Raw genomic sequence first — 15,410 nt, forward strand, 5'->3', positions numbered from 1 at the left:
ATCGAAAGGTTGGTCTTCATCTCAGACCTTATCTCAAGAGAGATAGTGATGGCGGCTTGTATAAATTGTCTATGTTAACTGGAGGAATGTTAGTAAATACATTGGAAACCGATGATAGAATAATCATGTGCAATATGTTCCTGCCCGACAGCATCACCAGCGCCCAGAGCTTGGTCAGTTTTAAATGTCGCCTCAAACGCTGGCTTGTTGAGCACCCATTTTATGATTATGCCGAGTACCTAAATTTTCACAAAGATTATGTCAAGTAGTCAATTCTTATTTCTATATTATTACGAATAATGTGATGTTATATTTATTTAAAATAATTTTGTTTACTTCTTAACAGCTTATGGAAATATGTTCCGTTTTAATAACGTGTAAATTAGCTTTATGAATAAATGACTTATGACTTTTTTCTGTACGAACTTCAGTAGCGCATTCAATATTATGATCTTTCAATCACTTGATAAACGATACATAAATTAATCGACAGTATATGATGATTGTAACTCGTGGTATGTGTGATGTCTGGGCAACCTTATATCATAGATTTTAGTTAGTTCAGATATATTATGAGCCGAGTTGCAGTGGTGGATCACTTGAGATTAACTTTTAGCCCTTTGCTATCCTAACGGAAAATAGACATGATAAGAGATTGAATAACCACAAATGGCTGAAGATTCGTAGAAAATGTTATTGACATTTTTCATTTACATACATTCTTCTCCACTTTCTGTGAAACATATTTTATTTAAAGTTTTGAAATTCATGTATCTTAGAACAAAGAGGATTATTTTAAACATGGAATCCTTATCAAAATCTTACATTGCTCGGGTTAGTCACTATAGAAAGTGAGTGCGGTTGCGCTCCGTGACCGTGGAACCCGTCTGACGTCATTTTGACGGTCTAATTGTTATATACCTTATGGCGGTCACTCACCCTACCTGTGGAGTGATTCAAAATATGTATGATTTAAAAGTAAGAGACTTGGAAGATTTTGTTAGATGTTGTAATTCCGATTTGAAATATAAGAAAAGATTCTATTAGTTTATGCTCTCAATTATTGCAACATTTTGTCGACAATCATTACACACTCACTAAACCACTACCTATAACCCTAATACTATTTAGCTGTCACTAAAGTCCAGCTCGAATTACCAATTTAATCCAAATCTTTCTTTTTTCATTCACAGACTGGATCCGGCAAGACCTACACAATGGGCAGCGGTTGGGAGGGCGAGGACAGCGACGAAGACCGAAAAGGCATCATCCCACGCGCCATCAGAGAACTGTTTGCTGGTGCGGAAGCTCGCGCGGAGTCCGCGCGCGAACAAGGCCAGCTGCCACCGGAGTTTTCTGTGCAAGCGCAGTTCATAGAGTTGTATAATGAAGATATTGTGGATCTGCTCGATCCAGCTAAGGATCCCTATGCTAAGGTAACTAGATACAATCTTTACCTACTTATACTATTAACTGGGTAACGCGTTTTAGAAAAAGGTCACTTATGTTCAAAATACATTAATAGTTAACGGCTCAAGCCCGGTTCACATTTGTCTGCCGTGTCGTGTTGTGTTGTGTCGTGACGCATATCGGTTTCATACATTTAATATGATTGCGTTCACATTTGTGAACCGGGCTTCAGGTACATATATAACGTTTTTCTCATTTTAGTCTCTAATGCTGTGTATCCCGCCAATTAGGGTGCAGCGTAAAATTTATCATTGGATTCTCCTAACATTGCAATGTCTACAGGAAAGATGCGAAGGAGTTAAGCATACAAATAAATGCGTATGACCTAACTGAGATAAGAAGTGTTATGTGCAGGTTGTAAAAGTTCAACATCGCGAATTGAGAATCGCGACAGTGTGATACCTTTTACTTGAGAACGACACAATTAGCCTCATGCATGAAGTTTATATTTGAACGAAATATGTTTTATTCGGATGTTTGTTACCGTTATATCATGTTACAAATGCATTTTCGTTTTTAAATTACCATTTAATTACTTAAAATTATAAATAAAAAGTTTAAGAATTTGCCCGCGAAAAGCTAGTGAGCGAAACGCTCGAAACGCCACGTGACGTCACGCGTTCGACAGATTAGTGTCATTAGTAGCAAACGTCAGTTGGGCCGCCCAACGTATGACGTCATCACGCTCTGTCGAATTCGCGCCAAAAATTATGAGCGTTTCAACCGCTCAAAAATTTTCAACATTTTAAATATTTTTTAATAAAATAATGTTAAGGTTTACAAAAGTATTTTTATCATTTCCGGTGTTCCAACGATATAAATTATGAATCCAAAAATAAAAATAAATTCATGCATGGAGTTAATTACGTATATGTTACAACTGTTACAAGAGTGCGACTTTGAACACCGAACTACAAATGTGTTACGAACGACAGGTTACTTTGACAGGTTGTCAGATATTGCGATATTTTAAATTTACATTTACGTTTAAATATGTGGTGTGGAAACATCCTTTAATCAATTAATTGGTTAATCAGATCGCCAATCACGTCTCAATTGTAATTAAATCAGATAAGATCCCAACAAGTCTGATTGACCAACAATCTCCTTTTACGTTTGCGTTAAAATTTACATACGATTGCTGAATGAATACGCTCAATGAACGAGGTGATTTTATCTGAGGATTATTGAGCCGTGACCTTTTTTATAGTACGTATTAAGTTTTATTAAGATTAAGACAGGTTGTTTTGACACTTTGAACATTTATTGCCATTCATGTTTGTTAAACAAGAGTATTTATTACATTAGACTTATATTGACCGTGATTCTCTAATTTATTACATTGTTGGACTGTTGATGTTAACGAAATGACGGAAAGAAATCATATAAATTCTAATAGACATCCAAGCAAAAAATTGAATTTATTGCTTGCAGAAAAAAGAAACAGATTTTCCATCTACGTATCGACATAATCGTGGTTGAGAGAAATGTATGAAACAGCTAATTTTTAGGGTTCCGTACCCAAAGGGTAAAAACGGGACCATATTACTAAGACGGACAGACGGACAGCGGCGTCTGTCCGTCTGTCTGTCACCAGGCTGTATCTCATGAACCGTGATAGCTAGACAGTTGAAATTTTCACAGATGGTGTATTTCTGTTGCCGCTATAACAACAAATACTAAAAAGTACGGAACCCTCGGTGCGCGAGTCCGGCTCGCACTTGGCCGGTTTTTTTATACGCGATATCGGCGGGCTTCGCCCCATAGATAAGTTATTTCGTATAACTCATACACTATTTATATTCACCTCTTAGAGTGTGACTAGACATAACCAGATACCGGAATTTCCGTGGTACTTTTGAATTGTCATAGTGACTTCTCATTTATCGACTTCCGATATACATATTATATCGATACAATATAGAACACAACATAGGTATCAAAGATTAAAAAGTAAAGGTAAACAACAGGCGGTCTACGAGTTAATAGCGATCTCAACCCACATAACTTTTGAGTAGTTGAAAATGTGATTTATTAATGAAAAAAACTATGAAAATTAGTTAACGTCAGTCTTTTGTTTTTCCAGGGCGGCCTCAGAATAACAGAAGACGGTTGCGGCGGCGTTAAAGTCGTAGGCGCATCCATGCGCGCCGTCCGCTGCGTCAAAGAGGCTCTCTCCGCCCTCCGCGCAGGCGCTCTCGCTCGCACCACCGCCGCGACCAATATGAACTCATCGTCGTCTCGCTCGCACGCGGTGTTCACGCTACTCATGAGACAGAGACGGCTAGCGGCCGACCAGGAGCGGGACGCGGAGGCGGAGGCGCCCGAGCAGTATGAGACGTTGACGGCTAAGTTCCATTTCGTGGATCTGGCGGGCTCAGAACGGTTGAAAAGGACAGGTACCAAAATCAAGTGCCATTTATTATCCTAATGGTTCTCAATGAATGCGGTTGGCCGGTCGAAATAATTAGCAGATGGTGCCAGCATAGCTTGCCCTGTCAATCCCTAGAATTGTGTCAATTTTTTGTTTTTTTAATGCCCTGGATGCCAGCCCTTTAAGTCAAATCTCATAGAAAAAGGGGCAAGCTATGATGGCGCCATCTCTGCAAACCTTTGACAGTTGCCAACCCCATTATGTAAAATGCATTTTACCCTTGTGGTATTAGTCTCAGAAATGGCAACATTACTACAAAAACTGGGAAATAGGGAATTGCCACCAACATAATTATTACGGACGAATGAAGCGATGCCACTTTAGCAACACAATGGTGTAAATTTTTGTTCTGATCGAAATACATGATACGAAATAAATACGTAGTATATACTGTGCTTTTATTTTTCAATAAATGCGCGGTATATGTATACTAAATATACTAATACACCGAACGCAGTTTCAGTTTCGGCATAAAGATCATGTTAGCCGTTTTTTTGCCGAACCCTTCGCCGAAACTTTATTTCCGCGCCGCGAAGTTTCGGTTTCTGTATTAGCAGGTTTCGGCATAAAAAAATCATTACCTACAATTAGATAGTAAGTAAATGCTAAACAACTTTTAACATGATTTTTTCTTTTCAGGAGCAACAGGCGAACGCGCAAAAGAAGGCATCTCCATCAACTGCGGCCTGCTTGCACTTGGAAATGTCATCTCCGCTCTCGGAGACAGAACACGAAAAGTCATGCACGTGCCGTATCGAGACTCTAAACTTACTAGGCTACTGCAGGACTCGTTGGGAGGTAAATACGACCTTGTTGTATATGTAATAAAGTTCATTTTAAAGCGAAATAGAAAATGTCATCTCTGGATGCTCTCGGTGATAGAACACGAAAAGTCATACATGTGCCGTATCAAGACTTAACTTACTAGGCTACTGCAGGACTCGTTGGGAGGTAAATACGACCTTATTGTTTATGTTATAGAGTTCATTTCTTGGTAAATTGTTATCCCTTCGATAATTTCGAAGCGTAGTAGGCTACTTCCAGACTCATTAAGAGGTAAATGCGACCTTATTGTTACTTATGTAACATGGTGCAATTTTGATTCAAAGCTTTTAATGACAATGTCATCTCCGCTCTCGGAGACAGAACACGAAAAGTCATGCTGTACCGTATCGAGACGAGACTCTAAACTTGGTGTTTTGCAGAAAATTGTTGCATAGAATGTAATGTTTCGCAGAATTTTCACTTCATAGAAAACATATTTTTTCATAAAAGCGAAAGTCATCTCAGAATTTAGACGGGAGCGAATCCCATTCCTTAGCAGTTCCCACTCATCATCATCATAACTCTTAAGAGCCTGGCTCTTGTCGGTGGAGTAACCGCCACTCCGTTCTTCCTTCTGCCGCTGTTTTGAGCTCCTGATACGTCACTACGTTGATTTTCTCTTTGGCTTGGTCCAAAAACGCACGTCTCGGTCTTCCTCTGCCTCTGCTTTTTTCTATTCTTCCTTCTATTATAGACTTTATGTAAGTATCGTGACGTATCAGGTGCCCCAACATGTTTCCCCTTCTGTTTTCAATCATTCTCAGCAGAGATCGCTTCTCACCTACCAAGTCCAACACTTCTGCATTCGTTTTCCTCTCCTTCCAGCTTATACCTTCCATTCTTCTCCATGTCCACATTTCAAAAGCGCTTAGTCTGTCTCTATCACGCTGGGTTAATGTCCACGTCTCGCTACCATATAACGCTATACTCCAGACGTAGGTCTTGATAAATCGCTTTCTAATGTTTCGAGATATCTTTGCTTTAAATAGGTGTTTTTTGGTGTTGAAAGCTTTCTTAGCCATGGCTATGCGTGTGACGATATCCGAAGTGCATCTGGAGTTGCATGTTATAATGCTTCCTAAGTACTTAAAACTTTTTAATTGCTCAATGACTGTATTTCTGATTTTTATAGGATCTATTTTGTTATTGTGCTTGGATGTTATTAATGTTTTTGTTTTATTGATGTTGATTTTAAGTCCAAATTCTGTAAATATGTGGTCCATTTCCGTTACAAGCTGTTCAAGCAGTTCCCACTATGAAGGGTTATTAATTGGTTTTTTCAACTTCCAGGTAACAGCAACACCGTAATGATAGCCTGCGTGTCGCCAAGCGATCGCGACTTCATGGAGACCCTCAACACTCTCAAATACGCAAACAGAGCACGCAATATCAAGAACAGATGCGTCGTCAACCAAGATCTTACTTCTAGGACCATCAACCAACTACGACACGAGGTGGCCAGGTTACAACTGGAGTTAGCGGAATATAAACAGGTAAGAAACAAAACCATAAAACAGGAAAGTTAACCCAATCGCTCGTTAGATGGCGCTGTACGAGACGACGCGTTTGCTGCATCGCGCTAACGATGTGTCGACGTAGAATCCTTAAATAGTGACGCGGGCGGACCAGTTCCAACTTTTAGGGTAAAGAGAAATAGGGCCGGAAAATTGTCCGGCCGACTCTAATGCCTATGTTAAAAAAAAAAAAAAAAAAAACCAGTTCCAACTTCAGTATTCTAGGGTAAGAGAAATAGGGCTGGGGCTGGGTTTAGTCCGGCCGAAGTCTAATCCGTTATAAAATAAAAATAAAAACCAACCTCAGTCTTAGCGTTTAAACTGTTTAAAGGACTTTAAGGCAAGGGCCTGACACTGACACTCTTTGATTTGATAGAGAAAGATAGTCTTATTGCGGTTCCTATAAGAGGAAAGAGAATATAGTGCCAACTGTGCCATGCTTTGTCCTTATCACCGACCGGGTGGCATCATAGGTAGGAGGCGATGGCGAAATACCGAAATTTATAAGAGTGAAAGAGAAAAAATCCTATGCTGCCCAAATTTTATATGAATATTCTTTCTCTTACCCCCGGTCGCTCGGTGGCGCGTCTATAACTACTTGAACTTATGTCTATAACTTTAAGGTGACTAGTCTTGTGACTTGTGACAAATACGCGAAGAGAGCGCGCAATATCAGCATCAGAAATACGTCGTCAATCAAGATCTTATATTACCTCTAGGACGATAAATCAACTACACGGCTTGTTGGAGCTGGCTGAATATACAGCCATACAGGCAAGTTGACCCAAACGTCCGCTAGATGCCGCTGTGCTGTTCGACGCGTTTGCTGCATCGCGCTAACGACAATTCGACGTAGAATTCTTAAGTAGTGAAGAGTCCTCGGTTGAATTGATTTTGATGGGGAACCTACGCCACAGAATAAATTATAGTACTACCATACAGAAAGGAAACTTCCTACAAACCCGACGTTTGACAGCGGTTCAGGGTCGAATCATGCGGTCCCTTTCTAATTTATGACACTATCCCTTTCGGCTATTTAGGGTTGTCAAAATTCAAGTCATTATCTTATCCGTGGTCGTGCACGCAAAGGGACGTCAAGTGGCAACCCTAATAATTGTTCGGAGCAATGCTGAGCCGAACGGAGCCGAGTTTGGCCCAAGCGAGGAGTTTCGCACCCCTGGCTACGCTCAGTTGTTCCTTGTGCCCCTATATTTAGGGGCCCGCTCCAATACACCTGCACAGTAATTTAACTTAATCATATTCTACAGGGCAAACGCGTCATATCAGAAAACGGCGAAGAGGGATGGAGCGACGTCGCGCAAGAGAACGCCATACTGACAGGCGAAGTTGAATCCCTCCGGCGGCGAGTCAAGGCCATGCAGGGAACTATAGACCAGTTGTCGGCGAAGAACAGCGAACTGATTGCTGACAAGGCTCTTGGGAACTGGGGACCGAAGGATGGAAGTCCCGAGGCTGCTGATTGTTCGCTTACTGCTTTAGTTCAGGTATGTACTGTATTCCATGCTTCTTTTACAAAATGATACTTAATATCAACATTTCTACGTTAAACAGCGAATATCAAAGTTTTTAAACACCTACATAATCACACAATGGCCTATTATAATGAACGCGGGAACGCTAGAATAAACGCGGCTGTTATTTCACTCGTACAGTTGCCATCGGATATATCTGAGCGACCGAGTTGCTCAAAAATATCTGAACACGCACTTTAACGCCTTAACAATGAGGCGTGTTCCGATATTTGTGAGCACCTTGGCCGCTCCGATATATCTGATTGCGACTGTACAAATAAGACATCTGTAGGAAATAAAAGTTAATCCCCTAACATTGAGATGTACAGTAAGCTGCAGAGATAACTGACCCCCCCCCCACCCCCCCCCACACACACACACACACACAAACAAGTTTCCATGCAGGGGGGCCAGTTGTCTGCAGCTTATCACTGTACTTACAGAATTTGTAGAGTAAGTTTTTGTGGCAAAATGTAATTAATTGTTCGCGCAACGGCGTCTGCAATTCTAGATTGTGTTACTTGTTGTAACTGGTAGTCAACTGATTTTTCTAACTTCTAAGATATAGGTTACGTTTCTAACCTTTAAATTTAATTTGACAGGGCTACGTAGGCGAGATAGAAGAACTCCGCGCTCAACTCATGGAAGCCAACGCACTATACGAAGGCAGTCGACGACGAGAAGCGATCGCGGCACGGACACGACACGAGTCCGTGCACGACACGTCCTCGATCATCGACGAGGCTAAACGGGAACTGTACAAGGTATGTGGAGTTTATTAACGCCCTATACGGAGCCAGTTAGAAGGACGGCACGGACACGACACGAGTCCGTGCACGACACGTCCTCGATCATCGACGAGGCTAAACGGGAACTGTACAAGGTATGTGGAGTTTGTAAAATTATAAGGAGCCCGTTAGAATAACGGTACGGACACGACACGAGTCCGTGCACGACACGTCCACGATTCACTAGACTTATATTGACCGGGATATAGACCGTGATTACCTTTTGTATTATGTGTAACGTCCACGATTATCCACGAAGCTAAGCGAGAACGTTCTCTAATCTAATTGACTGTCCCTTGGAAATCAGCGGCATCGCATCAGCCGGAATGTATGAAAAGGCCAAATTTAGTTCGCTATTTCGGCATTGGTCCCATAACAAAAGTTGTTTAGTATGACCTATAAAGTCACGAGTGTCACTATCACTACGCAGAGTTGGCTGGTGATTAAAATTTCACCCTGTATAGGTACCTAATACCTTGACTGTACCAGGGATCGGAACCGGTTTTTTAGAAAAACTTCGGAATAGCCATATTTTTCGAACTATTTTATACTCGAAATGTAGGACTCAGTTGTGTTTTTATTTAATGACTTCCTATTATTAGATTGTCCAATTAGAAATGGAGTAATTAACAAAGAACGAAAAAATACCGTTTTAGTTCCCATACAAAAAAATACCAGTATCCGATCCCTGGACTGTACCAACGACTTAATTTTATTTTCTTCGCAGGAAAAAGAGCTCCTAGCCCGCAGCATGGGCGAGCTCGAATTCCAACGCAAGCTGAATATGAGCGACAGCATGACCAGCGCCGGCGACGCCGCCGCCGACGCCGACGCCGACGCGGCGCTCGGCGTCGGCGTCGGCGTCGGCGAGCGCGAGCGCGCCGAGGGCGAGAGCGCCGACGACGAGTCGCCCTCCGACCAGGAGTCCGACTCGGAGGCGGAGGCACGGGAGGAGGAGGAGGTCAAAGGTTAGCTTTCTTTACGTTAGTGGCTAATTAACTTATGGCCAGTTGAATTCAAAGCGGTCCCCGCAGCGAATGGACGTCTGCAACCACAAGTACCACATGTTTAGACTTAGTTGACGGCATTTAGGTATTTCTTACTTCTGTCGAGAACTCTATATTCAGGTAAAATAAATTATTATTTACTAGCGACCCGCCCCGGCTTCGCACGGGTGCAATGCTGATGTATTATGCATATAAACCTTCCTCTTGAATCACTCTATCCATTAAAAAAAAACGCATAAAAATCCGTTGCGAAGTTTTAAAGATCTAAGCATAAATAGGGACAGACAGACAGCAGGAAGCGACTTTGTTTTATACTATGTAGTGATACGTTAAATGTAGATAAGTAAGGCGCCCGATCATACGTGTTTATCTGTTAAATAATCGTCTACTCTATAATAGCCTTTTTTTATTAAACTGTCTTTTTTTATAAATAAAAAATAAAAAAAATAAAAATAAATAGTTTATTTACCAAAAAATTATACATTGATTTATTAACCTATGATCACCACACTAGGCTAGGCCTGTCTTGTGGAGTCAGTTGAGACAATTCCAATTTTTAATTAACATTTTCCTACGCTGAAGTTTTGACATTGTGCTAATACTAGGTGATACATATTAGGTGATTATAGTTTTGAACTTATCTTCTGTTATATCTACAATTGTCCTGAAAGGCGATAGAACTTCTTAAACGGCTTCCTGCCTAGTACTTTATTTTATAGTGACCCTGCCTAAATATATGATATTCGGTCGATACGTGTAACATTGTCGCATAATATTTATAAATTGCCAATACTAAATATATATTTTTCCACAGCCCAACGCGCGCTCTCCGCCCAACTAACCGCTCTAAGCGACGACATCGACACCAAAGCGCGTCTCATCGAACAACTAGAGTTGTCGCAACGACGCCTCGCCGCGCTGAGGCAGCACTACGAACAACGGCTCGACACACTTCACACGCAAATTAAGGCCACACATGCGGAGAGGGACAAAGTTCTATCAACTCTCAGTAAGTGTCTTCATTTGACCAAATATTAGTAGTTTAAGACGATCAAAGCGCGTCCCATAGAACAACTAGAGTTGTCGCAGCGACGGCTCGCCGCGCTGAGGCAGCACTACGAACAACGGCTCGACACACTTCACACGCAAATTAAGGCCACACATGCGGAGAGGGACAAAGTTCTATCCACTCTCAGTAAGTGTCTTCATTTGACCAAATATTAGTAGTTTAAGACGATCAAAGCGCGTCCCATAGAACAACTAGAGTTGTCGCAGCGACGGCTCGCCGCGCTGAGGCAGCACTACGAACAACGGCTCGACACACTTCACACGCAAATTAAGGCCACACATGCGGAGAAGGACAAAGTTTTATCCACTCTCAGTAAGTGTCTTCATTTGACCAAATATTAGTAGTTTAAGACGATCAAAGCGCGTCCCATAGAACAACTAGAGTTGTCGCAACGACGCCTCGCCGCGCTGAGGCAGCACTACGAACAACGGCTCGACACACTTCACACGCAAATTAAGGCCACACATGCGGAGAGGGACAAAGTTCTATCCACTCTCAGTAAGTGTCTTCATTTGACCAAATATTAGTAGTTTAAGACGATCAAAGCGCGTCCCATAGAACAACTAGAGTTGTCGCAACGACGGCTCGCCGCGCTGAGGCAGCACTACGAACAACGGCTCGACACACTTCACACGCAAATTAAGGCCACACATGCGGAGAAGGACAAAGTTCTATCCACTCTCAGTAAGTGTCTTCATTTGACCAAATATTAGTAGTTTAAGACGATCAAAGCGCGTCCCATAGAACAACTAGAGTTGTCGCAACGACGGCTCGCCGCGCTGAGGCAGCACTACGAACAACGGCTCGACACACTTCACACGCAAATTAAGGCCACACATGCGGAGAAGGACAAAGTTTTATCCACTCTCAGTAAGTGTCTTCATTTGACCAAATATTAGTAGTTTAAGACGATCAAAGCGCGTCCCATAGAACAACTAGAGTTGTCGCAACGACGCCTCGCCGCGCTGAGGCAGCACTACGAACAACGGCTCGACACACTTCACACGCAAATTAAGGCCACACATGCGGAGAGGGACAAAGTTCTATCCACTCTCAGTAAGTGTCTTCATTTGACCAAATATTAGTAGTTTAAGACGATCAAAGCGCGTCCCATAGAACAACTAGAGTTGTCGCAACGACGGCTCGCCGCGCTGAGGCAGCACTACGAACAACGGCTCGACACACTTCACACGCAAATTAAGGCCACACATGCGGAGAAGGACAAAGTTTTATCCACTCTCAGTAAGTGTCTTCATTTGACCAAATATTAGTAGTTTAAGACGATCAAAGCGCGTCCCATAGAACAACTAGAGTTATCGCAACGACGCCTCGCCGCGCTGAGGCAGCACTACGAACAACGGCTCGACACACTTCACACGCAAATTAAGGCCACACATGCGGAGAGGGACAAAGTTCTATCCACTCTCAGTAACAGGCGCGGCTTCCTCTAAGGAGCGCTTGTGCAGTGCACTCCCATAAGATTATAGTGCCTAATTAATATATTACTCTTTAAGATCTATCGTACAAAAGTCAATACCAATTAAATAATTACCTTTATTCATTATAAGTTTATAGACGGCCTATACTACTCGGCCTACTCCTATAATTTCATAGGAATCATAGGTAACGCGCGAAGCGGAGCGCTTTGGATTGCGCTCCTATGAAAAAGATTTAGTACATAAAATCAATAGGAAATTCAATGAGAGCGAAAGAGAAGTTTCGCTACAGTTCCGCACGTGAAACAGAAGATTTTCTATGAAGAAAGAGGTAAAATTGGAGCGGCGCTCCGTAGCCCGTTTGACCTTGCGCCCTCTCGTCGAATGCGCGCGCATTGTGTGCGCCATATTGTCACTTGTTTGTAAACAGACCTTAGTTAGTAGTCAATTTTAAAGTACGCGCGTGAATGGAATTTTGGCATTTTTTTATTATAAATAATTAACCAAGAGTTTAAGCAGTAAGTGCACATAATTTGTTTGTTGTGAGGTGTTTAAAATGAATGAATTTAACGGGAGAATGTGAAAAAAGTTTACAAAATCGACTCGAGTTCAATATAAAAGGAAAACCTTGAACTTTCGTAACAATGTTCGTCAAAAACAAAAACTTATATGTCATTAAATAAGATCAATATGAAAAAACACCGTGGTTGTGTTATGTCGCTGTGATAAAAGTAACTAGGTGTTTTAGTTTATCGTGTTACCTACCTAAGTACATGTATGTACCTAAGAATATGTCTTGTTTGGAGCGGGCGCGGGCGGGCCGGGCGACGGCTGTGCGGTGAGTTTGCTTGGACCGAAACCGATGTGTTAACAATTTAGCACATATTTCCATAAAATTTGAAAACAACATTCACAACCTAGAATCCATTTGTAAAATGAACTGCAGTTAGCGTCTATCGGTCGTCAAGATATTCGTAATAGCGAAATTCTATAAGAGAGTTCAATGACCGTATTTTGTGTCGGTTAATTCAATGTGTAGTTTTTTACTGTGATAGTGAACACCCATAATATAGAATCACCAGCCGCCGCTGCTCAGTAAGTGTCTTCATTTGACCAAATATTAGTAAACAAGTTTGAGAACAAATAAAATTATTTTATTAAATATTTTGATTTGTGTTTTTTAAAGTAGTCACACTAATATATATAAATTAAAAACTGTAATAGATGTCATATATTAAAGAAAAAGTGACGAAGCCCTCCAGTGGTGAAGGCCGGATTCGAACCGGCGTCTTTAGCTATCGCGGCTAACGCCATGAACCCCTAGGCCACCCCGCCACGGCGGTGCCCGTCCGAATTTCTCGACTATATGCCATCTTAGTAAGACTAGGCGTCTTTGGCTCTAAGGGCAAGCAGTGCGCGCTTGCACCTCCTAAACGAACTCCTTACGGATTCATAAATAAATGAATAAATTCCAAATATTAGTAGTTTAATACGATCAAAGCGCGTCTCATCTAACGTTAATATGATAAGCTACAAAAAACATAAGAAAACTAAGGGATTCAGATCGAAGGTCATTGGGGCATGGGATCCCTTAATATGGGATAATTTTTTAAACCCCACTCCATTTTATACTCACCCGTAAGCTTTAAATCATTTTAATCAAATTTCTACCTTCTACAGCATCACAAGCATCACCACCCAGTGAAAAACTCAAACGTGTAAAGGACGAATACGAGCGACGCCTCAGTGGCATGTCCCGTGAACTGAAACGTCTTCAAACTGCGGCCAGAGAACATACAAGGTTGCAACGATCACAAAGACAGACTGCACAGCAGATATTAACGTTGAAAAACGAGCTGCATTCCATGAAACGCGATAAGGTACAAGATCAATATATTCAATCCATACTAATATTATAAATGCGAAAGTCTGTCTGTCTGTGTGTTCCCTCTTCACGCTTAAACCGCTGAACCGATTTAGATGAAATATTGCATAGAGATAGGTTAAGTCCTTGAGAAGGACACAGGATAGTTTTTATCCCGAAAATCATCCCTTAAGAAAGTAAAAAGCGGGATGGAATTGAGATAATTAATGAAGTGCCTGCTAAATTGTGTGCATAATGTGCTCAAATTGAATGATTGCTACGAGAATTTTTCCAGGCGCTATACACACTTTAGCTGCTGTTACTAAGTCCACGCAGACAAAGTCGCGGGCAAAAACTAGTAGGGAATATTACGCAAAACTCACGGGCGTCACGGAATTTTCGTTTGGCATATCGCAATAACAAACTGCTACGCAGCATCACGTGCGTGCAAACCTTCGAACAATAGGCCGAAATGTTCTGCCACCAGAGTGCAGCACTAGCCCGTTAAGTAAACCATAGAGTAACTTATACATACTGTAACTTTAACAGGTTCTTGACAAGTTTTCAGAGATTAAAAAATATGACATTGATGCATCAAGGCGGTTTTTTTACAGAGGATCTACCGGCAAACGCGAATCCGAAATTTCGCTACCTGCCTCTTTATCGCTCGAATATGCAAGAGTGACAGAGATATTACATAATGAAATTTCGATTTTCTTATTTCGCGATAGACCCTCAGATTGTGTTAGTGGCGCCCCCTGCGCAGAGTTTCGCGTAATATTCCCTATTTACGAATGTTCGCAAATGTAATGTAAAAATTAATATGAATATCAAAATGAATGTAAGAATAAGACAATGCTTTACTTAGATTATTTTTTAACTGTGATTATTTTTAAAGGTGAAATTGATCCAACGCATGCGCGAGGAGGCCAAACGACATCAACAGGCCGAAGCGGCAAGAGCCAAAGAGGTAGAAATAAAACTAATATTACTTAAGAGCCCATCAACGTGCTCACTAGCGCCACTGTTAAATAATTGTGATTATATTAATTTAACGAAAAATATTTAAAAAAGGGGACCGCTACGTACTGTATTTTGTATTTAAGTACCTTTTTAATACATCAAACTAGATTTTACGTTGCTGGATTCGTCGATCTATGAACTCAAAACAAAAACGGACGGATAACGCGAGGAAGAAGGAAGAAGGATATTCAAAAGGTACCTAAATACAAAATACAGTACGTAGCGGCCCCCTTTTTAGGGTTCCGTACCCAAAGGGTAAAAACGGGACCCTATTACTAAGACTCCGCTGTCCGTCTGTCTGTCACCAGGCTGTATCTCATGAACCGTGATAGCTAGACAGTTGAAATTTTCACAGATGGTGTATTTCTGTTGCCGCTATAACAACAAATACTAAAAAGTACGGAACCCTCGATACGCGAGTCCGACTCGCACTTGGCCGGTTTTTTAA

General features: G+C 41.5%; 1 protein-coding gene across 1 annotated transcript in view; it reads left to right on the top strand.

Moving 5' to 3' along the window:
* LOC134756190 (kinesin-like protein KIF21A) overlaps nt 1-15,410 on the top strand; it is a 103,089-nt gene that overhangs the window by 58,925 nt on the left and 28,754 nt on the right. Inside the window, exons 4-13 of the mRNA XM_063693016.1 lie at nt 1,194-1,436; nt 3,557-3,869; nt 4,544-4,702; nt 6,020-6,222; nt 7,512-7,748; nt 8,378-8,539; nt 9,291-9,531; nt 10,385-10,579; nt 13,756-13,955; nt 14,838-14,909. Coding sequence (XP_063549086.1) covers nt 1,194-1,436; nt 3,557-3,869; nt 4,544-4,702; nt 6,020-6,222; nt 7,512-7,748; nt 8,378-8,539; nt 9,291-9,531; nt 10,385-10,579; nt 13,756-13,955; nt 14,838-14,909 — 2,025 coding nt within the window. The remainder of the gene's footprint in view (nt 1-1,193; nt 1,437-3,556; nt 3,870-4,543; nt 4,703-6,019; nt 6,223-7,511; nt 7,749-8,377; nt 8,540-9,290; nt 9,532-10,384; nt 10,580-13,755; nt 13,956-14,837; nt 14,910-15,410) is intronic.

The sequence above is a fragment of the Cydia strobilella genome, chromosome 3, assembly GCF_947568885.1.
Source record: "Cydia strobilella chromosome 3, ilCydStro3.1, whole genome shotgun sequence".
Taxonomy (NCBI): Eukaryota; Metazoa; Arthropoda; class Insecta; order Lepidoptera; family Tortricidae; genus Cydia; species Cydia strobilella.